Source organism: Rattus norvegicus, chromosome 1 (genome assembly GCF_021556685.1).
Source record: "Rattus norvegicus strain SHRSP/BbbUtx chromosome 1, alternate assembly SHRSP_T2T, whole genome shotgun sequence".
Lineage (NCBI taxonomy): Eukaryota > Metazoa > Chordata > Mammalia > Rodentia > Muridae > Rattus > Rattus norvegicus.
In genome coordinates, this window is record NC_141534.1 from 233,502,215 (window position 1) to 233,530,204 (window position 27,990).

A 27,990-nucleotide genomic window follows, 5' to 3' on the forward strand; every position below is an offset into this window, starting at 1 on the left:
TGCTGGCTAAATAGCATAAGCTGGTTTTAATCATAAAACAGTTACAGTATATTCCAGTAGAGCAAGGGAAAGAATCATGATGGAGGAAATAGCACTTCTTGTGCTCTGTGCTGTCGAACTGTACGTGTACAGGTAGCTGTCATCTTATAGAGAACAGGCTCCCTCTGTATTTCTATATCCCCCATTATCTGAGAATGAACGGTCGGAGAAGGGGAGCATGGCGTACAGTGCTGGAATTGCCGAATTGGAAGCGATTCTCTAAATCCAGTAGCATGTGTGCTTGCGAATCTGTGAGAGACATTCACACGGGTGAGATCTGCTTCCTTCATCTTCTTTATAACTGAGTCAGGAGTGTTGAGAGTGCAGTCAGGGTCATGTGAAATTAAAGGCATTAGAAAGAAGGTGGCAAGAAGAAAGGGAAGTTAAGGTTTACTTTAAAAAACCCTGAGGTGACTGTATTCCAATTCAGAATCATAATCTTTAAGGCAAGATACAGCCTCTTTCTCCCCTCCTCTTCCTGTCCTCCTCTTCCTCCCCTCCTCTTCCTGTCCTCCTCTTCCTCCCCTCTTCCTCCTCTCCTCCTCTTCCTCCCCTCCTCCTCTCCTCTTCCTCCTCTTCCCCTCCTCCTCCTCCTCTCCTCTTCCTCCTCTTTCCCTCCTCCTCCTCCCCTCCTCTTCCTCCTCTTCCTCCTCCTCCTCTGAGAATAATGCTAGTGCTAATCTTTGGTAGCCACTCAGACCCAGGCCTGAAGAGACTTCATAAGTGTAACTAATGCCAGTGGAAACACAGGTCTGGAAACAGATCTGGGAGGCTGTGTAGGCCTTAATCATGGGGCTCTCGGACTGATCCCTCTGGTTGTCTGTGCTGTGCCCTAGGGAGGCAGGCAGAGGTGCAAATTCTAAAGACTCATGTACCCTAGGGACAGACTTTATTCTAGGGGGAAAAAAAGATCATGAACTAGACAGCGCCAGTCCTTCCCTCTGCCCCTTTTCTTTCGTCTTCTTCCTTCATTTTTTCTTCTTTCGTCTTTCTTCCCTTTTTATTTATTTATTTATTTTTGAGACAGGATCTCTGTAGCCTCCTCAAATACTCTATCCTGCCTCAGCCTCCTGAGTGCTGGGACTTATGGTCAGCACCATCATGGCCAGCTGCAGTGAATTCTCTTCTGAAATTAAGGTTTTTAGAATGCAAGATTTCCAAGATGGCTTCCCTGTTACACAATATATACACATACCATATATGTGTGTGTGCACGTGCGTGCGTGCGCCCACACTCACACCTCACATGGATGTTATAAGGGTCTTTGGGCCTGGGCCTGACACAAAGTGTGTCCCCTGGTGCTCTCAGGATGTGACGTAATGCAGTTATAATTCTCCATGGGTTAGCACCTCCTTTCTACATGTTCTTTTCCCAGCAAATGACCTTGTGTGGTATCTTTCCTGCCCGGTAGAAGTGTCCAAATCGCTGAGGCTTAACCACTAGTGGGAGTCCGGGTTAGGTACTGTGAAGTTAGTGTCTCCGAGACAAGAGCCTTTCGCACTCAGGCTAGGTGGATGGGCTTTTTAATCATCGGTGTGGACAGTAGCCCCTGCTAGGGATACTGGCCCTAGAGTCTTTGCTCAGCTTTTCAAGATGGATTCATCACAGGAAGAAGCACGCTGAGTTAATCAGACTCCCAAATCCACACTAATTGTTGACCAAGTAATGCCACCAGATTCAGTTGTTAAGGATCTCTGGCTGATTCCAGTTCTTAAGACTATTTAACACAGTTAATATTTCACTGGGGTGGTTCTTCTAAAGCAGAGTCAGGAATCAGGAACCTTATGGTTTCTTCTGAGTTCTGCCTCCTACACCAGATAAGATAGACTAGTCCTGTTCTCCACCATTGTGAAGCAAGAGGAAGGAAATGTGCCCTGCAGGAATTGGGAGGAGCCCCTAAAAAGAAAAGGATTTTTAAAGTTATGCAAATGAAGGGTTTTACTGCCCTTCCCCCCCTTTATGTGTTAAGGAAGCTTCAAAATAGAGTTAACAAAGTAAATAGCACCCCAGGAAGTAGAAACCTTGAGGTTTAGCAAAATACCAAGAAGGTGGTGCTTCAGTGAAAGGACCATTGAATACGGAACCAGTTGTTTTGTTAGCTGTGATTTTTTTTTTAAGATGAATTTCTCTTAGTTAATGTGTGGGCTGAAAAAACTTTTAAACATCTCCAAAGTGCTGCATTCCAAACAAGAACGAATTGACGCTGTTTCATCGGAGCTTGTCCTTGGAGAACGTGGCCTGCCCTACCGAGGGTTTGTTTAAAATTAAAGATTCACACTGCGGTTTTTAAACACCCCGTCCTTCTACATTTTAGGGTTACCACCCGCAACACTATATAAAAAGATCTGTTCGATTTCACTACTGCTCCTCAGGTTTACAAGTGTCGAGCGCTTCCTTTTGGAACGCTCTTCTGATTGGCTGAGTCAATGCCAGTGACATCAACCAACTTACTTTTGATTGGAAGGCTGGTTGCTGGGACTGTCGCGTTTGCAGGAAGTCACTTAACTATTTGAGGGCTGGGAACACGAAGGTGAAGTTTTGTTTCGTCCCTAGGGATGGGTGTAACTGCCTAGGGGAGATGCGTTCCCAAGCCACGCCAGCTGGCACGTGGGCCGGGAGGCGTGGGCGCGCGCGCGGCCTGGGCGGCATCTGCGGAGATGCGCAGCCGCTGGTTGCCGGGCTCCGAGCAGTTTCCCTTTTAAATGTCAGCGTTCCGGGCTGGAGGGGCAGCACGCGGCGGCGGAACGGAACGGTCGGATTGGCCGCGCGCCGTAGTTCTAGACGCACCTCTCCACCGAAGGGCCCTTCTGACTGGCAGGGGGAGAAAGTAAACAGAGTTGAATCACCCTCCCCACTGACCAATTGGAGGGGGCCTGGATTGTGACGTGATGGGATTCTGCGAAATTGTTACTGAGCTGGAGAATGCCGGAGCGGCGCGGCGCGGCAGGACCAGGGGCTCGGCGGCCGTCGGCGGACGCGGGAAGAAGTGTCTTGTAGGCGCGGCGCCCCACTCAGCCCCGGCCCCCCTCATCCGCGTACTCGGCTGATGCCTCAGGGCGTCAGCTCGGCGGAGAGGCGGTCGAGGCGTGCGCCTGGCTAGCAGTTGGCTTTCCCCGTGACTCGGACACGTTTGCAGTCGAATAAACTTGCGACCGCCACGTGTGGCATCTCTCCAAGGAACCGGCTCAGGAGGAGGGCGCGCCCATCGTGGGATCGCGCGGGGCGCCCGGCAGGGCGGCGGCGACAGCGGCAGAGCCGGCCGCGGCTGCTGCGTGCGGAGGCGCTGCCGGTTACGTAAAGATGAGGGGCTGAGGTCGCCTCGGCGCTCCCGCGAGTCGCAAGCTCCCGCGCCCCCGCCCCCTCGGCCGCGCCGCACCGCGCTCGTCGTCCGAGACCAGGGCAGGGCTAGCCGAAGCTCCGCAGCCACCCTCAAGTTTGGCCGCACCGCCCGGGCTGCCGTCGCCCGCACCATGTCCGCGGCCGCCTACATGGACTTCGTGGCTGCCCAGTGTCTGGTTTCCATCTCCAACCGCGCCGCTGTGCCGGAGCACGGGGGCGCTCCGGACGCCGAGCGACTGCGACTACCTGAGCGCGAGGTGACCAAGGAACACGGTGACCCGGGGGACACCTGGAAGGATTATTGCACACTGGTCACCATCGCCAAGAGCTTGTTGGACCTGAACAAATACCGACCCATCCAGACCCCCTCGGTGTGCAGCGACAGTCTGGAGAGTCCCGATGAGGATATAGGATCCGACAGCGACGTGACCACCGAATCTGGGTCGAGTCCTTCCCACAGCCCGGAGGAGAGACAGGATTCTGGCAGCGCGCCCAGCCCGCTCTCCCTCCTCCACTCTGGAGTGGCTTCGAAGGGGAAACACGCCTCCGAAAAGAGGCACAAGTGCCCCTACAGTGGCTGTGGGAAAGTCTATGGAAAATCCTCCCATCTTAAAGCCCATTACAGAGTGCATACAGGTTAGCGGCGTCGCCTCCCCCCCCCCCCCCCCCCCCCGCTTCGGGCTTAGCTAACCTTTGGCCAGCCAGCATTCCTGGGCGCCCAGGACACCGCACTCGGCCTAGAGGCTGCAAACATTTTGGAGACGATGCTGTTTAACTCTTGCACTCTCTCCTTACTTGACCCCAACCTTTAGGAGGTACCTGAACCCTCCCCCCCCCCCCCCAAAGTGCCTCGCTGAGCTAGTGGCTTGCGTGGCTCGGCCTGGAGCCGGCCCGCCCCTCCCTTACCCGCCCCGCCCCCGGGACTCCATACCCCGCTGCAGCGGGGCCGCCCCACCTGGGGAGACGCTGGCGGCGGGGCAGTCAGATGGCGCAGCATTTATTCCATTCCCTGGTGGGGTTGCTGCGGAGGGGTCGGCATGGGGTTGGGGGTTGAGGGGAAAGCCTCACCCTGCGTGAATCCTTTTAGGAATGACTAAGGACTCATTTAGTTGGATGGCGGCTACTTTTCAGGGCTTGCCAAGGTGGTTTTAAATTTGGCTAAGAGTCCCCTGAGAGGTTTAAAATAAAACTGCTTCAGGCTGCAGGGGAGACTGATGAAGGGATGGATGGTGGATTAACTTCTTGACTAGTTAGCTTTCCTAAGGAACGTGACTCAGGGCTGATCTGTTCCAGTGTGACTTATTTGGTCTCACGCCTGAGGCCTAAGGAGAGAGGTGTGGTCTTTACTGGAGTTCAAGGCCTCTGGGATGAATGTGGGGGCGTTTCTGTTAGCTGTAGGCCTAGCGGCACACCAAGGTGGCCGTAAAGCCATTTGCTGTATGGGATGGGCTTTAGGGGCGTTAGTAGGACCCCGTCAGTGAGCTCATGTAGTTCTTAAAACATGCGTGGGAAAAGGTGGGAAGCACTCCCATGTGAAGAGTGGTCAGCTAGGGAAGGGTCGTTTGTTAGGATCAGGCAGCAGGCCTTTCCCTGTCCTGAGACAGCAGGTTTCAGAGGTTGTTGGCATTGTGTACAAAGGTGTTGAGGGTTTTGGTATGAGGGTTTGTTATTTTGTAGAAGAGGTCCTGAACCTTTGGTTTCAAAATGATACTCGTTGGGATTTTCGGTTTTGTTTGCGTTGGAAAAGACAATGTAACCACCTCTCATACACACACACACACACCCCTCCTTTGGTTAAGTGAGTCTCTTGGAGGCGGCTGCCGGCGCCAGAATAAATCTGAACTTCCCAGTGATAATGAAAATAGGTGTTGTTTGGAGTCCATGTCTGGGTTGCCATATGAAACAGCACCTTCGTAAGTTTGAATCTATAAAACGGTTAGGCCTGTACCCTCAGTGGGGGGGTGTGACCTTTAGTAGGGCTCTGAGAGGTGAACAGTGGTCTATTAACTCAGTGTGTTACTCTCCCCAGCTGTTGGGCGGGCCTGTCCATGTCAGCCATGTTCCCAGGGTTCAGTGACTCACATGGACACCCACTGCCACCTTGAGCAAAGGCATTTTCTCCTTCAGGAGGGCTGCCCAGTTAACGGTGCAGGTGGGGAGGCCCACAGTGCCCACTGTGGCTCAGCAGAGGAGACCCAGCATTCTGGGCCATTTCAGCTGAGTGCTTTTCTCGGGCATTTATAGAAATGGCTGCTCGTGTGTGCGTGCATGCGTGCTGCTCTCTAATTCTCCATAAGGCCCTTCAGCTCGGCTGCTTTTCAGGAGAACCTTTCACACAGATCCCAGTGGAAACGAAATGAAGTAGATGTTCTTCCCATTTTAAAATGCTAGTCATTCCTTTGGCTCTAGTGGTGTGGTGATTTCAGGGGGTCTTGTTTATGTTGGGGGTTGGGAAATAAGGGTACGGGACTGAGTACTGCTAGTGTGGACAAAATGCCAGCCTCTACAGATAAGGTCCAAAGTGTTTCGGTGAGGAGAGGTACATGCCAGGTTGAGTTTCTGGTGCTTCTTCTCAGCTTCAGGTTAGATCATGGGTGGGGCAAGCAGCTTCCTGATTTTCTCTCTGCTGGTTCTTCAATCCAGAAGGTGCTTGGAGACGCCTTGGATCCTCTGCATTCTGTGAAAATCTTAAGAGCCGAAGTCCCTGCCACACCCCCGTGCTCAGTACTGCTCCACACAGTCCCTCGAGAATCCCTCCTGTTTGCTCACTTCCTTATAGAGTCTTGTACAGCTCTGCTTCCATAAACCCACAGCTTTGGAAGTTGAATCATTTCATTTTTTTTTTTTCCCTTGGAGCTCCTTCCATGATATCCCGGGGAAGGACATAGTGGAGGTGACTGAACTGGCTTTACCTCTCTTATTTTCCTGAGACCCTACAGCAGGCCTTTGTAATTTGGGGGCTTGCAAACCGGAGTCCTGCTGCAGAATTTGCTTTGCAGATTTGTTTGCTGTGGACAGCACAGAGTTTATAAAAATTTCATTAGTTACCAGCATCTAAAAATCAGGATTCTGGCATAAGTCCAGATGTCTAGCGTCTCTGGAAAGATCTGGCAAATAACGGGGCCCGGATTCTTGCCTAGGAACAATTGGTTTGGACCACTCTTTATCAGGTGGATCTCGTTTATTAATTTTTTTTTTGCTTTTTTGGAGACAGTGCCTTGCTGTATAGCTAAGCTGAACTTGAATTTGAGATGCTTTCCCCACCCACTAAGTGCTGAGGTTACAGGCATTGCACACGGGACTTACACTTTTTCCTTGGATTCTCGGTGTCTGGCAGAAGGGAGTGGCATAGCGTCCTTCAGTTTTGGAATGAATAGACTCTTTGCCTCTGCTGCCCCCCCACCCCAGGACTGTCCATACTGGCAACTCTAAATTGGGTGGACAAGTCACCTTTCAAGGTGTACAGCTTTTTTCACTATTCTCTGTGGCTTTGGAGTCACTGTTTGTTCGAGAAGAGTCTAGTGTTATTAGACATGTGACGTGGCCCATGTGGTAGCACATGCCTTTAATCCTAGTACTCGGGAAGCAAAAGCTGATGGATCTATCTGAGTTCAAGGCCAGCCTGATCTACATAACAAGCTACAGGCCAGCCAGGGTTATATAGTGAGACCCTGTCTCAAAGAAGTGTGATATGAAGCCACTTACGGGGGCTACAGATGCTCAGTGGCTTAGCATGCCCAAGGCCCTGGGTTCAATTCTTACCACCCAAACAAAAAGCCCAGGGAGTCTAGATTTCTGGGCCAGAGCCAGCTCTGGCTGTGTGACCCCGAGCCCTGTAGACTTTGAGGCCTTAATGGCTGAAGTGTTGTCACCTGGTCCTTATGGAAGTGTACTCTTTGCCACAGTGTGAATGGGATAGATTTCATAAACCCCATCCTTCCAGATGTGTTTCCACCTAAACCCGACTGGGGAGGGGCGACTTACCTATGGAACTATTTCTCCACTATTTTCCCATTCTTATTTATTTATTTATTTATTTATTTATTTTTTCCTATTTTCTCATTCTATGTCCCCTAAGGAGACTTGAGATGTTTTTCTGCCAAAGCCCACCCTATACCCTATGGTGTCTTAACACTGAGAGCATGAATTCTAGAGCTATTTAGGGACTGTGCTCCTTTAGAAGGCCACAAGTCATCCTAATACATACATACCTAGGATTGTATTCATCTTTCAATGAACCAATTTTTGCCCACCTGGGGATGATATTAACCCACTCACCCACCTACCTCAATGTGTATGTGAGTACGTATATAGTTGTATTGAGACACACCAGAAGAGGGCACCAGATCTCATTACAGATGGTTGTGAGCCACCATGTGGTTGCTGGGAATTGAACTCAGGACCCCTGGAAGAGCAGTCAGTGCTTTTAACCTCTGAGCTGAGCCAACTCTCCAGTACCCCCTCCCCTTTTAAAGATTTATTCATTTATTATATATAAGTACACGGTAGCTGTCTTCAGACACACCAGAAGAGAGCATCTGATCTCATTACAGATGGTTGTGAGCCACTATGTGGTTGCTGGGATTTGAACTCAGGACCTCCCATTTTCAAGTGCCCTGTGTGGAGAAAGATCAATGGATTGTAGAGAGGTTGAGTGCAGAGCCAGATAGTGACTTCCAGTTCAGGAGATAGGTTCCTGAGTTTGTTGGGTTCTTGTGGGTTTGCTTGTGAATTGTGGACGAGGCCTACTTTTCTTGAGTCCTTGGGTTATTTGGCCTAGCAGAAATCTCCCTTCGGGATGGCGACCCACCCTGGTGGCTCTTGTTTCTTCCTAGTCTGGAAGAGAAGGACCCATTGAGTGAAGGAGACCTTCATCTCTTAGTTGCCCCACCTCTCTGCCCCAGCACTGGCAAAAGCAGGGTGGCCTTGGGAGCTTCCGAAGCTGGCAAGGATCCCCGCTCCACAGCACGAAATGCAAATGGGCTACAATTACAAAGTGCCGGTTGTTGTTTCCCTGGTTTCCCTCTCAGAGGAGTGTGAGTGTGAGTTGGAGGAGAGAGGCACTGGAGGAAGCAGAGCCCTCTGGAGGTCGGTTACCTTCAGACACAGTGCTATAATGGCAGGGAAGTGGACTCTTGGACCCCATTTCTGTCTCCATGGTTGATGCTTATCCCAAGAACCAGTCAGCCATTCTGCAGCATCTGTGGGAAACTCCCTAAGTGAACTTCCCAGGGAGAAACATCGTAGGACCTACTGGGAAAGTGGTTGACAACGATCTTCCCTAATAAGTTCATTGAGAGGAGAGACAGATGATTTCCCGTGCTCTTTCAGCAGGACTCTAGCTCTGCTTGGAGCCTGCTTCCCAGCCCATCAGCTTGGCTCCTGGATGCCTTCCGATCATTAGCATTGTTGATATTGAAAAACAACACCCAGGCTTGTTGTGTGTCTTAATCTGGTTTTTATTTTCTCTCTTTCTTGCCGTATCTATTCTCAGGGTTGAGGGGAGCTAGCTTACAGCTAGAAACCTCCCCCACACCACCCTCCTACCCTGCCTTAGTGTTTCTCCAGAAAGCCCAGCGCCCACGGAGGAGCGTAAATTAATGCCTAGTAATTGGTACAAAGGCACTTTCTGTTTCTATGCAACACACGCAAAAGGGAGAGAAAAAAAGAACCCACAGATGTTAAAAAGGGAAAGAGAGATCCTCCCAGCAGTGGTCTTGGGTAATCCTGGCTCTCAGTCCGCCCCACTTTTTGTTGGAAGTTAGTCACAGGCCCGAGCCTAGCGCACTTGATGGTGGTAGTTGTTGGTCTAAAGAGAATAGACCTTGGAGGTTGGAAGTGACCTTGAAAGGTCATACCATCCATCACTCTGTCTATAAAAGCGTGTGCCCACCCTCTGAGGTGGGCTTGTTCTGCGGAAGCATTTGGAGGAACTTTAGGAGATTTGGAGGCCCATCGCCTGGATGCGGAAGCCCTCTAACCTTCACTAGCACGTGACTATGAGCCTCTGGAATCTTCTAGTGCCTGTAGTTTTTAGTAGATGTTAAAGCCTGTGGCTTTCAGCTTGCTTCTATGAGTGCTCAGTTCTCCCTCCCTCGTGAGCTCCTGAGGCTTTGAATCTGTGATTAACAAGGTTTTATTTATATTGTTGTTTTAAATCTGTGTCTGAGATGCTGCTTGGAGGAATTAATCAGGGAAAGGGGCTTGGCCGAGTGGCCCAGCCCAGTGGCCCAGCCTCTTCCCTTTTGTTCCCAGTCAACTTCACTTCCTGTAGCAGCTCCAGGCTAAGCTCAGAGAGGGGGAGTGAGACGGAGGGAGAGGGAGAGAGGGTGTGTTCTTGCTTCCCCTTCCTGGAAGGCCACAAGTTAGTATTTGTCTTGTCTTGGCGTCAAGTAGCTTCTCAGTAAGTGTAGGGCTAGCAGTGATATTGGGAGAATGGAGCCCCCCACCAGTGTTGGCAGGAACTTTTTTTTTTTTAATTTCTTGGGTCTTTCTGGACATTGATTTCTTCTTGTTCCTAAACACACACGTTTGTGAGGTGTGTCTTCAAGGCCCCTTTTGCCTCAGCTACCTACTTTTCCCAGGCGCACTGGACTCTGGAAGCCTGCGGTAAGAATTGAGAATCTGGCCCTGGAATCCAAAGGTTCCCACCTCATCGTCCTAGGGCAGAGCTGCTGGGTCTTTGAGTGAATGAATGTATTTTCTGGAATTGGTGGGGATGGAACCTGGCCCCTGTGAGTGCCGGTAGCACTATGTCTCAGGCCCCTGCATTTATTTTTAAAATGTGATTGAGAATGATCTGTGACTCTGAACAGGAGAATGGGATTCATCCCCGACTGACCAGATTGAGTCCTTTGAAAAAAGTGAAGACATTGTTTAAATAGATGACACGGTGGGAGCTTATCCCATACAAAATTAATGACTGGGTTTTGAAATGCAGACAGTGCATTGTTGTGTCTTCCGGGAAGCTCTGACAGGTTTTGGAACCTTCCTCTGAGTGGAAGTGAATGAATGCCTCTGAGAGTTGGGGCCACTGGGTAGGCATGGGGATGTGGCTAACCTGGGGATGACAGGCATTTTGTTTTTTTTTATTTTTAATCATGTGAAGGTGTGTGTCTGTTTGTGTGTATGTGCACGTGAAGTGCTGGCACCGACAGAGGCCAGGCGTGTGCAATCCTTTGGAGAGGGAGTTACATGGCTTGTTGCAAGCCACTTGACGTGGATGCTGGGAATGGAACTCAGGTCCCCTGGAAAAGCTGTAAGTGCTCCTAACCACTGAGCCATTTCTCCAGCCCAAACGCTAGACAGGGTAAAATGAAAGGCCTTAGACAGATTATTGTGGCTCAGAGATACGGGAGAGAGGTGGGGGAACTTCACCATCTGCCTTTTCCAGGGGATCAGCTCTGCTAAGATTGCAGTTAAGTGAAGAGGAGGCCCTGGCCCATCCTCTTCTTAGGACTTCTTAGGAGCTATATCTAAGGTAAGGAGCTTCCAGAAGAGTCTTCACCTTCAGCATGGAGACAGGGGTACCATGGGCCTTAAGCATACTCTGCACAGGCCTAACCTAACCCTGACTCCCTAACTCTCATCACAAAGACTCAGGCAAAGCTATTATCTCCCCGAACCTCAGGCTTCTCATCTGTAAAATGGGGTTCCATAATTATATACTCATGAAGTTATGAGGCCAAGTTCAAATGAGTCATTTGAAAGATTATGCCTGCTAACCTGATGCAATTAAAGATAAATACTTTACATATATATTCCAGACATCCTTGAGAGTCTTGAATTTTTGTTTAAAATTCTAGGTGGACTCAGGATCATTAGAGGATGTGGAGCAACTGTTGCAAGTGAGAGCTGTGTTAGATGCCGACAGCCATGGGCTTTAGTGAGTGCTGTCATGATGAACTGTAGTGCGTCTCAGGTCTTGAGTTAAGTGGCTTACACGCATTTCGTTTAAACATTATTCCCATGAGATAGAAACGTGCTGTTTTTCTTGGTTAATAGGAGGAATTGGACTAGGAAGTTAACCTAGCCAAGGTTATGCTGGGGTATTCCTACTGTTTCTAGGTCTAAGTTGTATGTGAGGGCTGTTGAGTGAGAGGAGATTCTGTATTTGTTCTTATGGCTCCTTTGGGTGTGGCCCTAAAGCCACCATCTTAAGCTGTCTTCTATGTGTCCCAGCTCTGATGTGAAGACGGTTTTCATGAGTCTGAGGAAAGTCAACAGAAATAAGCCATTCTAACTGAGTCACCTGGAACCATTTCCTGCCAACCAAGAAAAGAACCCAATTTGTCATTACTGTTTCTATTTACCTTTTGTTTGTTTGCTCTCGTTTTTTGAGACAGGGTCTGGCTGTATAGCTCATGCCAGCCTGAAACTGTTGTCTAGGCTGTCTTTCTGCCTCAGCTTCCAGACTGCTGAGATTACAGCCAGCACCACTACATCTGTCCGGGCCGGGTTTGGGATCCATAAATAGGTTGCAAGCAAGAAAGTCCAGACTTGGACTTGCTTAATAGAACACAGTCTTGGAGCTGGGCGTTGTGTCTCACACCTATAATCCCAACACTTGATAGGCTTAGACATGAGATGACTGCCACATGTTAGAGGGCATCCTAGGCTGCTTAGCAAAACTTAAAAAAAAAAAAAAAAGATTACAGCTCTAGGTTCAGGTGTCGCTGGATGCCCCTTCTCTCTATGGCTTTGCTACTCTCTTGCTGGCTCTGAGTTCATTCATGAGCTCAGAATGGTACTACATGTCTCTGAATGGTACTAAAATGGCTGCCAAGCAACACCAGACTCACTTCCTGCCAATTCAGCAAAGCCCCACTAAAAAAACTACTTCCGGCAAACAACCCAGGCTGAAAGCCATGGCTAAGTTTAAGTTGTGTGTCCCTTATGCAAACGGTCACCGTTGAAGGACTAGATTCCATCACATCTAAGACTCTCAGGTCTGAAGGTGTGGGCTCAGAGAGGGACTGGTTGCAAAGGGAAACATGGTGCCTTACCAGTAGAGGAAATACAGGCCAGACAAGGCAAATCGAACACCGATGTCCGCTTAGGCTTGCAAACAGGATGTGTCAAAGAGCAGCATTTATTTTCTCTGCTCTCCTGAGCTTAGCTGAAAAGATAGGCCGTAAGTGAATGGACAGAGAGGACCTGGCAGAGAACAGATGATTTCAACATATTTTACAAGTACTCACACACTCACAGGCCCTCCCGAGGAGATGATCTGGGAACCAAGACCGAATGCTTGACAAACAGGACAAGTTTGATCAGCAGCAGTGCGATCTTCAGGGGGTGTGGTCTTCAGGTGTCTTCACTCCGTATCATCCATTTCAGTGCTTGGGGGGATGATATGAATCACGTTTCCGTGAGCGCTTATCCCGGGTGCTATTTAATAGAGGTCTGTAGTGGTTCCTACTGAGATTCCAAAATCCTTTCAGTGTGCACAGTACTCAACAGAAACACCATAATAAACACAAGAAACGGGAAAGAGCTTAAGGGGGAAAAAAAGCACATCAAAGTGACTTACATTCCCGGGCTCCCTTAATTCCTTTTTTTTTTTTTAAGATTTATTTATTTATTATATATAAGTACACTGTAGCTGTCTTCAGACACACCAGAAGAGGGCATCAGATCTCATTACAGCAGATGGTTGTGAGCCACCATGTGGTTGCTGGGATTTGAACTTAAGACCTCTGCGCCATCAATCCAGCCCTCCATTGTAGTTTTTGTATCGTCCCAGTTTCAAAGACAATAGCAGAATGAAGTTAGGCATGAAGTGCATGCCTCTAATCTGAGCATTTGGGGAGGGTCAGGCAGGAGGAATGAATTCTGAGAGCATCCAAGGCCAGCCTGGACCACTTGTCCAGATCCTGTGGGGGACATGAGAGGGGGCTGCTTCACAGTTTCTGGAACACTAAGCCAGGGGAATCTCTGACTCACTTTGTTGCAGGAATGAGTGGTTCAGTGGAGTAAGACTGCCCCCACAACCATATCCTGATAGCAGCAATGTGAAGTCCCCAGAGGGTAAGCTGGAGACAAATGATGGCGTAGCACTGCCCGTCACCTTTAGTCTTCATCTGTCACAGTCTAGCTAGCTGATAAAGTGGGCAGAGTTAGTAAGGCCCCAGGACCCATTCCCTGCCCCACCCCATTTCTGCCCGTGGAGGAAAGCTCTATCTTGGCAGTATGAGTTCTTAGTCACTGCTCTATTTAGGCTCAGTGACTCTTTTAAGATACGATTCTGTAGCCACACTGGCCTCAAACTCGTGGCGATCCTTCTGCCTCAGCCTCCCAAGTGCAGGAATTCTAGAAATGGCTTGTTAACGAATTAAATTGTATTATTCGTCTGAAGTAAAGCTCAAAACAGCCACGGTAACTTGGGATTCCGTGCTTGCTTTCCCTGAGTGATATCTGGAATAGCAAGCTCACAGGTTGCTCCAGTGTCATGAAGGGTCACCCATGTGGCAAGCCGTCCTGCAGCTCGGTGGTCTCCACCATCTGTCTCACACCCCACTCTATGCCACATCTAATACTGAAGAGAGATTCTGGGCACTGTGACATTGTTTTCCTCCAGTGGCACCTCGTCCTTTCTCAACCCATTTGGAAGGGAGGAAACCCAGGTCTGCATAGAGACCTGTCCTGTTTGGCCACAGCAGTCAAGGCCCTTAGCTGACACTCCAGTAGGACCTTCCTAATCTGGGCTTTCATAAGTTTCACTTGTGGTCTGGTGACCTGGGAGATCTGAGCACTTTCCTGGTCTGACTTTAAAAGGAAAGAAAGAGCTCTGGCGCTCCCTAGAGACCTAACATCTGCACAGACACTGTTACTGTTCTGTGAACCCCATTCAGATCTCTCGTAGGTTGAAAATAACATGGCAAGCAGAAAAGATACATGTAAGCCTTTATGGCCCACAGCCCAGTATGGACCACAGGGCTTCATCCTTGATGGTGGCTGGCATCGTGCCCAGGACAAGAGCAAAATAAGCAAGTACAGTCTGTACCCAGTTCTGTTGTTTCTGCACCTTCACAAAGATGACCAAGCAGAGGTCAAGGGCCGTGTGCACTCCAAGGTCTTGGAGGTGCTAGCTAATTCAGAGGGAGTAGCTTAAGGTGCATAGCTTTTTGTTTATTGTGACAGGGCTTCATGTAGCCCAGACTAGTCTTAAATTTATTGGGCTACCGAGGATGACTTTGAACTCCACCCTCCTACCTCATGCTCCCAAGTATTGGAATTTCAGGTGCTACTGCTCCTGGCTTGGTACTCTACATAAAACAAAACAAAACAAAAAAAGCAAAAAAAACAAAAAACAAAAAACAAAAAAACAAAAAAAAACCATTACTTAGAGACTGAAAGTTGGGGAAATGAAGGTGGCCATTTAACTGCTTTAACCGTGAATGAGCCTTGCCCTGCCCCAGGCAAGGTATTTGATTTGCAAAGAAGGACCGAGAAGACAGCACAACCCTACCCCCACCCACAGGCATGAAAGGTTCTTTCAGTTCAAGCCTTGGCTGGTTTCTTACATCTTCTATCTTTGTGTGCACCAAACTGAAGCAAGCGTTTGAACTTGGTTTTAAACTGGTCATGCACTGTTGTCCAGTGTCCTTGGGCGAATCAGCTGCCCCTTAAGATGCTCCTGAAACCTGACCAGTTAGAAAACTCCAGCCCCTTAAGCTGCTCCTGTTAGAAAGCTCCATGCGAGGTGCTCCCAGCTGCAAACTGTGACTGACTTAAACAAAGCCTTCTAGTGAAGTGTACCAAGAGGCATCCTTTTCTTGCGTTTAAAAAAAAATGTTTGAGGTTCATATTTTGCTTCTGCACTGACTTTTAGAATTTCTGAGATGAGGCCACGAGACAGTTCCTACTGTGCTGGGTACCTGAAGGCTCAGGAATCTTCTCTGTCATCTTTCCTTGGCGTTCAGTAGGCCTGTGTGTTTCTCACAGATCTCTTGAGTGCGGGGGTTCGTGCCAGCAGTAGCAGGCAGGTTTACCCCACAGATACCAAATGGCTGGCATCAAGTATGCCCTGGGACAGACCCATTTCCTTTTAAGATCCTACCCTGGTGCACTAGCTGCGTCTCACAGATGCCCACAGGGACCCAGCAGCAGCATCTCACATCAAAGCAACATGGCAAACAGGAAAATAGTGAAACCACCAAGGCTACGGGAGGGAGATGGAGCAGGCGGGGACTCTGAGGGGAGCTGGGGGGCGCTAAGGGGGGATCGTCCCTTCAGAGGCTGCCGGGCATCCTCGCTCCTTCAGAACATGCTTGGGTGTGGCCATACTTCCGGTGAACAGGAGGCTTATCGTGCCTCGATTTTTGAGTTCAGGGCTCATGGAAGCGATTTATGCAGGAGAGGGTGAAACTCTGTCTGGGATGTTCACAAACTCTGCTCTTTGCACTTGAGAACACTGGAGGATGGAGGTGCTTGTTCTGCCCTGCAGATCCACTACGGGTGGAGGGAAGGTGGCAGTGGACAGCCAGGGATGTGAGCGGGTCTTTGTGGGACCCACCACGTCAAGGGCTATGATTGAGGCTGTGTTCTGGGACTGTCCCTCTTCCTAGGAAGTCTGGCAGGAGTTGGACAGCTTTGCTGATGCGGGGGCAGAACACACCTCTGAGGAGGGGGGCAGGAGGGTGCCTTTTGTCTGTTCTCGTTAGGGCCTTTCTAGGTCATTGAAAAGGAGGGAGGAGATGGGGATGGGTGAGAAGGCAGATGTACATTCTGAAAGGTTTTTCACTTTCTAATGAGTTGAGTCGGAAACAGCGACTTCCTCTTTCTTGTCTCCAACACCTCCACTAATTTCTCCATAGAAACTACACATCTCTGCTCCCACCGGAACACATTGTTTGCTTTGGGTGGGTTTTTGTTTTGTTTTAAGATGGGGTCTCATCACTTGACCCTCCCTGGCTGTCCTGGAGTTCATTCTATACGCTGGCCTTGGACTCCACCTGGCTTTTTTTTTTCTTTCCTTTTTTTTTTTTAAAAAAATTTATAATTTAAATTTTTTTCTCTTCCCATAATTTAATTCTTTTATTCACTTTACATCCCAATCGCACACTTACAAATCTCTCCCCCACTACCCTCTTCAGTCTGTACTGAAGCTTCTTCACTTTCCCTGCGATGACCAATGATTGAGCAGAGCTAATCAAGATCAGGAGCCATGTGCGCCCCAAGGTCTTGGAGGTGCTAGCAAATCCAGGGAGAGTAAGCTTTAAAGTGCAGAGCTTTCTGTGTGTGGTTTCCTATCCTGGGACCTCTAGACTCAGCAGGACCAAGCCCAGCCTCTCCCACTGGGACCCAACCAAGCAGTCCAGGCTCCCCAGGAAGGGGGTCTAATGTCAGGCAACAGAATCAAAGACATTCCCCACTCTAGTTGTGAGGGAACCCAAGTGAGGACCAAGCTGCACGTCAACAAGAGTCTCACTGTGTAGCCTAGCCTGGCCTCAGCCTCTATCCCCCAGTCTCAGCTACCCAAGTGCTGATTTATAGGCGTGTACCACCATGAGCAGCCTTGGAATACGTGATAATCTGTGGAATACCTAAGTTCAAATGCATCATTATTTTCAGCAAGTTTACTCACGTAAGAACATATCAGTTTTTGAAACAGTGTCTTCACGTGACGCAGCCTGGCCTTGAATTTGCTGGGTAAACCAGAATGGCTTTGTATTGGTAAGCCTCTTGCTGTCGCTAAGCCTCTTGCTGTCGCTTACAAAATGCTAAGGGTGTGAGTATGGGTCACCATACTGTTCTTTTAAATGTTAGATAACTTTCTATCTCCACCAAATCTGTATTTATTGGCATCTGGACATGAGCACACTGGAGAGTTGAGATGGCTGCTCCTTTCCTGCCTCTGCTGACCTCACGCTCTCTAGGTCGCCCTGTGAAGATGGGCTTGCATTTCTGACTTCCTGCCTCTGCCTCCCAAATGCTGAGATGCAAGCGTGCACCTGGTACATGTGGTTCTGGAGGTCAAACCCTGGGTTTAAAGCATGCTCTTCTACCAGGCGAGCACCGCCATACCCCCGGGCTTCTTCCTTTCTCTTTTTTTTCTTCCCTCTCTCCCTCTCTCCCTCCCTTCCTTCCTTCCTTCCTTCCTCCTTGGTGCGTTGGTCAACATATTTTGAAAACTTTGTAAAATTGAATTTCCTTCTTTCATTGTGTGTGTGTTGTTTGTGTGCGTGTGTTGTTTTGAGACAGGGTCTCATTATGTCCAACCCTTGAATTTATGGCTATCTTCCCAAGTCAGCGTCCCAGGTGTTGGGGTTATAGGTTTTCACCAAGCCTAGTCACTCTCCACATTATCATTAAAATTTATTATCCTCTCATAAAATGCATCTGACCATTCCCTCCCTCCTTCTCTCCATCTCTCTCCATCCATCCATCCGTCTGTCTGTCTATCTATCTTGAGATGGGGTCTCTTTACACATCCCTGGCTATCCTGGAACTCACTATGTAGACCACGCTGGCCTTGAACTCACAGAGATTGGCCTATGTCTCATTGAACCTGGACCTCGCCAATTCAGCTAGACTGCTAGCCAAGGAGCTTCGGACCCTTATCAACGCTTTACCAGAGCTGGATTTCACGTGCAAATTGCTATACCCAGGTGTTCTGTTTTGTTTTGTTTTAGCATGTGTGCCACAGATTAAACTCAGGTCTTCATGTTTACACAGCAAGCTGTTTACTGTCTACTATCACACAGGGTGTGTGTGTGTGTGTGTGTGTGTGTGTGTGTGTGTGTGTGTGTGTGTTTGTGTTGCTCATCAAGCCTTGCACATACTAGGCAAGTGCTTTATCGCTGATCTACATGCCTACGTATCAGGATATTGTTCTGTATTTTTTAATTTAAAATTTTTTGATATCCTGATATAATTACAACATTTTTCTGGCCCCTTTCCTACCTTCAAGCCCTCTCATGCATCCCTCCCCTCTGTCCTTTAAACTCACAGCCTCTCTTTTCTAATTGTATATATACATATGTGTATATATATACATATATATATATTTATACGCCATACGGTGTATATTTCTACATATAAACTGCTCAGTCTGTATAATGTTTTTATGTATGTTTTCAGGGCTGACCATTTGGCCATGGAAAACCAATTGGAGTGCTCTTCCCTGGGGAATTCCATCTGTCTCATTCCCTACTTTCTTCAGTTGCCTACAGTCTTTTGGGTAGTGTCTTGTTAATTTACTAATATAAGTATTGTGTGTGCAGTGTGTGGGGGTGGGGGAGTGGGACAGAGGACACTGCTCAGGAGTTGGCTTTTTTTTTTTTGGTTCTTTTTTTCAGAGCTGGGGACCGAACCCAGGGCTTTGCGCTTCCTAGGTAAGCGCTCTACCACTAAGCTAAATCCCCAGCCCCAGGAGTTGGCTTTTCCAAGGTTCTGGAGACCAAGTTTGGGTGGCTAGCCGTGCATAGCAAGCGCTGTTACTGGCTGGGCCAACCTGCTGGTCCCCTGTGATTTGATTTGCAAGTGTTGTTAATTGTAGTATAGATTTTAATCTATCATATGCCATAATTTCATGAACTCATGGCTTGTTATTAAGTTTCATAATGTTTTAGAATGTGTATCAAGTTGCATACAAACATATTGTCATATAGATCTGAGGCAGGGGGATAGTGAACTTGAGGCCAGAGTAGATTATACCAAGAGAGACCCTGTCTCAAAGACAAGGAACTAAGAAGAAAGATCCTTAAATTGTGTGTCCTCTATCCCACCATGGCTCAAAAACATTGATCTGTGTTTTCTTTAGTTTTTACCTAGATGGCCCATTTAGAATTCATTTAAGTAAAAAGTGTAGGGTAGGATTGCAGATTGTTTTTTGCCTGATATTCCTGTTATTATGAAAAAATCTGTGTAGTCACCGACTTGAAATATCCCATGTACACAGTCTCCACAGAGTCTTCGCTTTACCATGTACTCCGTCCCAGTGGTTTCTTGGGTTTGTTTTCAGTTCTGCTCTGTTGCTGAGCTGGTGTCTTACAATTTTAATTATTATAGCTTTAATAATACATTTTAATAAGTAGTCTCGTACTTATTGTTCTGCAGAGTTTTCCTGGCAAGACAGACTTATTTTTTCTTCCAAATGAACTTCAGAAATGGGTCAAGTTTAAGAAAAATCCTTACTGCGTGTGTGAGTGTCACAGATGTGTTTATGCCAAACTGTGGTATTTCTACCACCAGGTCTCACCCTCCGAGGAGATGAGAACTATTTCATTATGTTTTCTTTGATTCCTCGGGTTTTGCTGTAAAGGTCCCGAGCCTTCATTTTTACGACTGTCCTGAGTGCTCCTGATCAGATCAGAACAAAGACCTGGTTCCTGCTTTCAAGATTTATATGGGATGGGGCTGGAGAGATGGCTCAGAGGTTAAGAGCATTGACTGTTCTCCCAGAGGTCCTGAGTTCAATTCCCAGCAACCACATGGGGGCTCACAACCATCTGTAATGGGATCTGATGCCCTCTTCTGGTGTATCTGAAGACAGTTACAGTGTACTCATATACATAAAATAAATAATTCTTTAAAAAAGTTTATATGGGAATTCCACCCCACCCCAACCAGTTATCTTGACTTCTCAGTCAGAAAGATGTATCAACTGAAAATCATAGGCTCCATTCACTCTTATTTCCTCTCCTGACTGCCCCCAAGAGACTGACCTCTTGTAATGATGGGGCAAGTGTCTCTGAAGGAGTTGGACTTTTATTTTACCGTTGACCTTGCTGAAGGAAGGTTTCTGATTTGTGTTCTTTAAACTTGCTAAGTGATTATTTTTCCTGAAAGCCATTATTAGGAATGGATATTAAGTTTTATCAAGTGTTTTGCATCTATTATGATGTACATTTGTAAGGATACAAGCAATAACATATTTTCCAATATCAAAGTGTCCCTTTTTTCCCATAGACTTTTGGACTTGGTTTTACTCCCTTGCAGGAAGCTACGATTCTTGATTGACACTTGAAGAGTTCTGTTCTGAAACAATAGCTGCCCCCCCCCCCCCCGCCCCAGATTTGCTCTTCACTAAAATGGTTGGCTTTGGCCAGAGCAGTGAGAGCATTTGATTGGCCAGAAGCATCCAGGGCATTTGATTGTGGATTTGGAACTTTAACATGACAAGGTTGGATCTCTTTGAGCCCTCTTTGGCTAAGGAAGAAAAGGTGAGAAAAACCAGGGAGAATGAGGTATTGAAGGCAAAGGCCTCTGACTCTGGGTTCAGATCTCAGTGGCAGCCTTGTCTCAGCGGACGCAGGGGATCCTGCATTGGATCCTGCCAAGCACTCTGGCCTCGTGTCATGTGTGGAGTCTCAGCTCCATTCACCTCAGCACTTTCCCAATAAGAATGAGCTAGATTTGTCACCGACTGTGTCAGCTAGCTTTTCGTCACCATGACACCTGAGATAGTCAGTTTCGAAAGGAAAATGTTTATCTTGGCTTAGGATTTCAGAGGGTTCAGCCCATGGTTGCTTGCCTGGGTTCCTTTCTTTGAGTCTGTGGGGCAGTGCATCATGGTGGAAATGTGGGATAATGGAGGATGTTTGCCTTGTAGTAGCTGAGAAACTGGGAGAGAAGAGGGCCCAGGGTCCCAATGTGCCCTTCAAGGACATCTTATGGGTAGCCTAACTTCCCCACGAGGGTCCATTTCCTGGCTGACCCACCCCCTCTCAACAGCACCATTAGCTGAGGACCAAGCCTTCAACACAGAAGCCTCAGAGAGGCATTTGAGATCAGATCCATCAGGACTGAGGAGTTGCTAGTAGCCAGGAAATTTCTTCTCATGCCGCGGTAGGCCAGGGAGCATTCCGGAGACCTGGTTGTCTCCACAGAGTGAGTCTGTTCCTCATGCCGTGCCAAACTCAGTAGCTTTTTTTGGTCAAGTTTATTTTATACTCTGAGAGCCTGTTGGAAAGAGGTGCTTCGCCTGTGCTGCTAGGGGCGGGAGTGCAAAGTAAATAATGAGAATTCAGAAGCTTGGGCTAACAGCAGCTCTGCTCCAGTAAGGCAGTTTATTGTGTTGTTGCTTCTGGCTGTGTTTTCCTGAGAAGGCCAGAAACTAACTCCAGCACGAGCCTGCTTTCCCCCCACTGGAACGGTAACTCCCATTAACACTGCAGACTGATGCTTCCCTTGCCATGAATGCCATGGAGAAGGCTGGCCATTTGCCCTTTGACCCTGGCCCTGAGTCGAAAGAGTGGACTTGACTTAGTTTTCCCCTCAGAATGGAACTGTGACAGGACAGCTCACAGTTCTCCACCTTCTTCCTGTCTCTTGGCAAGGCCTCTGTCCCCTTCAGCCTAGAGCTCCTCTCTGTGTGATTTTTTCCATTCTCACACTCCTCCGGTTTTGTTTTGTTTTTGTTTTTTGGGACTTTGTTTGTTTGTTTGTTTGTTTGTTTGAGATAGGATCTTGTTATATAAAATAGGCTTATCTCACTTGTGGCAAACCTCCTGCCTCAGCCTCCTCAGAGTAGGGTTGCAGGTTTGCCCACCATGCTGGGCTTCTTTGTGTTTTACACTTTCTTAGGTGTGAACCTTGTACCACTTTTGTCAGTGACACCTTGTGTCTGTCATTCACATATCATCATATATCCCGTAATAGGTTCTATGCCCATTCTCCCTGGGGTGAAGGGAAGCAAACGGTAGGTTCCTGTGCACTCAGGCCTGTACGTACACCACTGGCTGGTGTTGGGTCTGCATGGCTGTCAGGAGAGCTGTGTGTGGACTTCACTACAGCCTAGAATCGAATCCCAAATTCATCCCACTTTCTCTGCATGAGTCGCTCTTCTCTTGTTCTGAACCATTTGGTCTTGGCTTCTGGCAGGCCAGGTTTGGCTTGTGGGCTCTAGGTTGCTAGGCTCTACCTGATGCTTTTCCGAAGCACTCCACAGGCTCAAACCTGCTACTTACAACAGCAGCTTGGCTAACTGTTTATGGATTGTCAGTCAGCTCTGGTGTACAAGTTAAATGAAGCCAACACAGGCTCTCCTGACTCTGGGCTAGCTCTGGACTCTGGGCTAGCCTTTCTCTTTTCTTTCTCTGAAACACCCAGGGGTGAGGAATCACCCCAGTGACAGCACCTGAATTGAGGAGCAATGGGAACAGTCACACATAGTGGCTAGCCATAAATTAGATTGGAAGTGAGTCCTGTGAGAATGAATCCTAAGTACCCTCGAAATCCTCTCTATGTCAGTGTAAGCATGGAGAATGTTCCTGTGCCCACAGCTGACTTGGCCTTGGTGACACTTTCCACTGGGACACTTATATGAAACCATCTTTGAAATGAGGGAAGTCCCTTTCTCCTTGGCATCTCTGCCAGCAGAGTGGCCCTGGGGGTGCGTTTTCCCCTGGATCCAGATAGGGATGTTGGGATTAGCCCCTCCCTTTCTTGACTTAGTTGACTTGTAACTACCGGTGCCAGTGAGGCAGCTAAGCCTGGTACACTGCCAAGAAAGCCACTTCACTAGCGAGCTCCGGGAAGAAAAAGGAAAAAGGCTTTGCTTGAGGCCTTCTCATCAGTATCCTGAGCAGTGAACAGAGAGAGGCTCCCAGGGTAAAAGCAGGAGCCTTTGTCTCTGTTGCTCGCAGCTGCTTCTATGGATTCTGTCATGTTTTCCCATTATATAAAGTATGTATTATATATATGTGTGTGTGTACATTTTTGAAGACAGGATTAACAAACACTATGTAGCCTAGGTTGCCATGAACTCCAAATTCTGCCCCAACCTCCTGGCTGTTGGAACCCCAGGCCCTGCTTGATTGTTATGTTCTCTCTGTTGATACTACATTTTTAATACACCGTTGTTTAGAAAAAAATTTCCCTTTAGATTGTCTTTTTGGGGTTAGGAAGGACTGATGAAGGCTAATCCCAGAATCTCTAACTTCTGAGATGGTTTTGGTCAATATTAGTGGTCTGGAAACACACACACACACACACACACACACACACACACACACACACACACACACACTGGCGCGGGAACGAATACACCCACCCCTACACCCTACACACCTGTGGGTTCCATGTCAGTTGATTCAATCAAATACAGATAAAAAAATATTCATGAAGAATGTTTCTGTTAAACATGTATTGACTTTTCTCCTTGTCATTAGTCCCTAAACAATGAAATAAAACAACTATTTAAGCAACCTAGGAATGAATCATTTAGAGTATATGTGATGTGCTTATGATATATGGAAATATAAAATATACAAGTTTATACAATTTTATTTTGAAAGTCTTTAGATTATGGTGTCCCTGTGTAGGTGAGGGGCTTGGAGCCCATCCCCCACTGACACTGGGCATCCACTGGGCTTAGCAATGATAAGTAACACAGAAGTCACAGAATATTTTCCTTGTCATAAGTTCAGTCAGAGAAAGCTGTTACAATATGGATATCAGCTTGTGCTCAAAGATCTGCTGAAGTGGGTGCAAGCTTTTTGTTCAGCAGGAATAATGTGTTTTAGCCCCCGACTTTGTTGGATTGTTTAGTGAGAGCTTTCTGGCTGGCCCACCCCCACCCCCAACTCTCTGTGCAGTATCACTCCTGGTTCTCTGCCCTTGTTCTGTGCTTGGCTCCAACATTCGTGCTGTGAGGATTTAGCATGGAGCTTGCACGTAGCCTTGCTTTTGCCCAGTAGACTTTCCCTCAAGACCGAGTAGGCTGTGCATACAGAACACGGCATGTACAGATTCCTGCACTGCTGGACAATTGCCTGCCTCGGCTCCATTATTTGTGCATCTCCTTGGTGCAGGTGAAGAGGGGAGAGAGTGACTTTCTGATGACTCAGATGCATCGAGCTGGACACCTCCCAGCCTCTGCAGTAGTGTCTTTCCAGCTTCCAGCAAGCCTGGGACGGGAGTGAGAACAGGATCTCTCCTCACACCTACCAAAGGCATGTCTGTGGAGTTCTGTGGAGACAGGAGCCTGTGTGTCCTGTGTACAAAGCAGCTGGTTTGGGCTGTGCTTGGAACAGTGTGAAGGGCAGGCAGGCGGTCCCAGAGGGAGGTGATGACAGGTTACTTGCAAGAGCAACTGAGGTCCGTGTCTTAACCAGCACAGTCTGGTTTTGTGCTGGTATGTGTGTCCTTCTCGGGTGATGACATAGTCCCATCCCCTGGCTGGCATCTTGGTGTGTGTGTGTGTGTGTGTGTGTGTGTGTGTGTGTGTGTGTGTGTGTGTGTGTGTGTGTGTGTGTATCTCTTACAGGAGCATGTCTTCCAGACGGAACTTTGCTGCATTCTAAGTGTGCGACAGTATAGTGTGACTCCAACCAAGGAAAGCAGTCAGAAGTAGGAGAGATACGGGAAGAGGGCTAAGTCTTTCTGACCCTCTAGAGACAGGACAGCTGAGCAGCTAGGAGCCTAGGGCTTGACATTAGGCAGACAGTGAGCTCATGGCTCTGCTTTTAATGGTATGTTCTCCAATAAGTAACCTAACCCTCCAAGTCTCCATTTTCTCAACTGTGCGATGGCCAGCGTGTGGGACTCTGAGAAGCCAGTGGGACGGTGAATGGGTGGCCCTAGCTTTCTCCCTGCATGGGAGGAACATGGAGGTTTGGGCCTCATGTAATCTGAGGAAGAGGTGCTAGTGTAAGCAGTGACAGCTGGGCCCTGAGACGCTATGACTTGGAAGATGGTTTTGCAGGAGGGCACAGTTCACAGCAACAGAAGAGTCAGCCTATCCTCAAGCCCTGCCAGGCTGCCTCCCTAGGTAGTGGCTGCAGTCCTGGGGAGGGCTAAGGGAAATGCCTGTTGTTGGGAGCGAGGGTGGCCTCTCAGTCCTCCTTTCATCTCTGTAATGCCAGGAAAGGTCTTGGCCTGATCTGAAGATCTCATGAAACCAACAATTGTATAGGATAAAACTGGAAGGAGGAGGGGGCGTGATGGGGGAGGAGGAGGAAAAAAGGCTTCTGAGCGATCATTGGGTACAAAGTACCAAGCTTCTTTGTTTAGAGAATTCTCGGCAATTTCCCCTTTGCTTAGCTTGCCAGAGCTGCCAGAAGGAACCACAGACATCCTCTGGCTGAGTCAACAGTAGTTTCTGGGGTCTGGATACTCATTAGGGTCTCTCTCAGGATAGCTGATTCTCACTCTGCCCTTGTCCCTGTCTTGTTCCCCTCTTACAAGGACACCAGTCATGGGATGAAGGTCTACCCCCCCCCCCAAGTGACTCATTTAATTCCCATTACCTCTTTAAGGACTCAATTTAGGGACCAAGCCCCTTTCCACTCCAGAATTCTCAGGTGCAAAGTCCTAAACAAAAATCTGAACGTGTAGACAGGTGAGATGGCTTGCCCTGCACGCCTGGTGACCAGAGAGTTCAATCCCAAAGCCCCCGTAAAACTGGAAGAGACCTGGTTCCACAGACCCGTCCCTCTGACCTCCATGTGAGTGTCAACACACATACACCCATGTGCACACACATAGAATCAAAAAACTCAAAGTATTTGCATAGAATGAATATCTACATCGCCTACAATACTTTCTAATACGGTGTAACTGGTGTACGGCCATCATGCAGAAGGAGACAGTAAAAAACGTCAGTATGTGTGACACCTTTTCCTTTCCGAATATTTTTCTGTCCATGACTAGTTGAATCCAGATATGGACCCCATGGTTAGGTGGGACAAGTATGTAGCCAACTTTTGAGACGTGTCATCTGAGATGGGAGATTGGGGGAGCTAGGGAGAAATATAACAAAGTCCATAAAACTCATGACAGTTTATCCTGTGTGTGTCTATCTTAGGGATTGTCTCCCTATAGGTGGTCTTCAGAATGTTTTTGACATACCCTTCCAACAGTGTTATGTCCTGGTTTCCTTCTCTTAGGTGAACGGCCCTTCCCCTGCACGTGGCCAGACTGCCTTAAAAAGTTCTCGCGCTCGGACGAGCTGACCCGCCACTACCGGACCCACACTGGCGAGAAGCAGTTCCGCTGTCCGCTGTGTGAGAAGAGATTCATGAGGAGTGACCACCTCACCAAGCATGCCCGGCGCCACACCGAGTTCCACCCCAGCATGATCAAGAGATCAAAAAAGGCTCTTGCCAGCCCCTTGTGAGGTGCTCCCCATATGGCAACCAGGCAGAGATGGTCCCGGAAGGACAGAGCTCCCAGGAAACAGACGGACACATGGAAATCTGCCACCGCAGAGGTGTGCTGGCCACAGGAGGTCACTGCTCTTTGGTCAATATTCTGACACTCTCCCTGCGCTGTTTCCAAAAAGCACACGGTAGCCTAAGATCAAAGTCAACATTTGGTCCCCTTGCAGAGGCCACTCTGAACCGTCTCTGACTGTTGGAGGGCAGGCAAATAAATGCTTTTGGTATTTTCTCCTTTGTTTTGGGGGGTGGGGGGAGGGGGCAAGGCCAAGACTTGGGGTAGGATTTTTGAAGATTCAGGCTGGTGTACATACGTCTGACTGGGTGAGTTGACCCCTGGCCTCCCACAGTGACTCTGGATCCTTGATGCTTGCTGACTCTCAGAATTGTTTTTCTTCTCTCTCAATGTCACGACCAGAGTGCTTCAGCTTGTTTAGCAGAGCCACTCTCGAATCACGTTAACTTTTGAGATTTAAAAAACAAAACAAAACAACAAAAAAAAAAAACCCCTCCATAGCACAGCTGTCTTTTATGCAAGCAAGAGCACACCTACTCCAGCATGATCTGTCATCTAAGGACTTCAAAACAAAACAAAACAAAAAAAAAAGTTACTTATAGTCAGTGGATAAGCAGAGTCCGAATTTACACTAATCAAGACAGACCTTCGAGGGGTCATAAGTCCGGAACTTTCAAACCTTGCTTCGTATGAATCGTACTATCTGAACATAAACTGCACTTTTATTTTCTAATACCGAGGGTGAATACGGTAAATCCATGCCTTGAGGGTAGAAGCCGACATTCTGTTTGGCACACGTTATTATCTGCTTATTTTCCAGGATACACATTTCCCTGAGAACCCACGGCAGAGATGTGAGGGCAGAATGTATGGAAACACATGCTGAGGAGGGGAAGGAGGAGGGGAGTGCTTTAAAGATACAAAAAAAAAAAAAAAAAAAAAGAGCAAACAATTTTAACTTCATGAATTTGTTTGAATTTTCCCAAGCTTCAGATAACAACGCCACTCACGGGACTAGGACGCTGCAAGAGCATTGGGCTCTGTGTAGCATTAGCTGATAAATGGGTGTATAGCCATCACCAGACCTGGAAATGCCCCCTTTTGGTGGGGGTGGGGGTGTTTCTTGGTCTCTCTTTCGTTCCTATGAAATTTCCACTAAGAGGTGCAAGAGTTATATCAAAGGAAAGGGAACTGAAATATGGAAAAAAAAAAAGTTTGCCCCTGTAAGTAGTCTCTAGGGAAGGAAGATGCCACAATGGTTTCAGAGGCGACTCTGCAGAACAGTCCCTTCTGCTGAACATAGGTCAGAGAAACACTCGTGAATGGCATCACATCGCCAACTGTCTGCATCAGTGGCCCACCACTACTTAGCTTGTATCTCGGTGTCTACACAATGGCCTGAACCACTATACCCATCCTTTGCCATTTACTGAAAACATAATTTTGGCTTTTACATGGCCAGAAAAACAAACTCAGTTTTCATAGTTTAAA

At 48.0% G+C, this 27,990-nt stretch overlaps 2 protein-coding genes across 3 annotated transcripts; one reads left to right on the forward strand and one right to left on the reverse strand.

Moving 5' to 3' along the window:
* On the reverse strand, positions 1-4,158 carry LOC134485213 (uncharacterized). Of its 2 annotated transcripts, none has more exons than XR_015653084.1 (2): positions 4,070-4,158; positions 1-1,935 (listed from the first exon to the last, which is right to left on the reverse strand). XR_015653084.1 is itself a non-coding variant. In XM_087608959.1 (2 exons), the coding sequence occupies exon 1, from the start codon at positions 3,509-3,511 to the stop codon at positions 2,882-2,884; it is 630 nt and encodes a 209-aa protein (XP_087465085.1). In that variant the 5' UTR covers positions 3,512-3,787; the 3' UTR covers positions 1-1,935; positions 2,491-2,881. The 2 variants fall into 2 exon arrangements, 1 of the variants encoding a protein (XP_087465085.1); XM_087608959.1 differs by lacking the exon at positions 4,070-4,158 and adding an exon at positions 2,491-3,787.
* On the forward strand, positions 3,000-27,988 carry Klf9 (KLF transcription factor 9). Its single transcript, NM_057211.3, is given in 2 exon segments — positions 3,000-4,014; positions 26,214-27,988. Coding segments are annotated over 2 exon segments (735 nt in total). The 5' UTR covers positions 3,000-3,509; the 3' UTR covers positions 26,444-27,988.
* Positions 27,989-27,990: the final 2 nt, after the last annotated feature.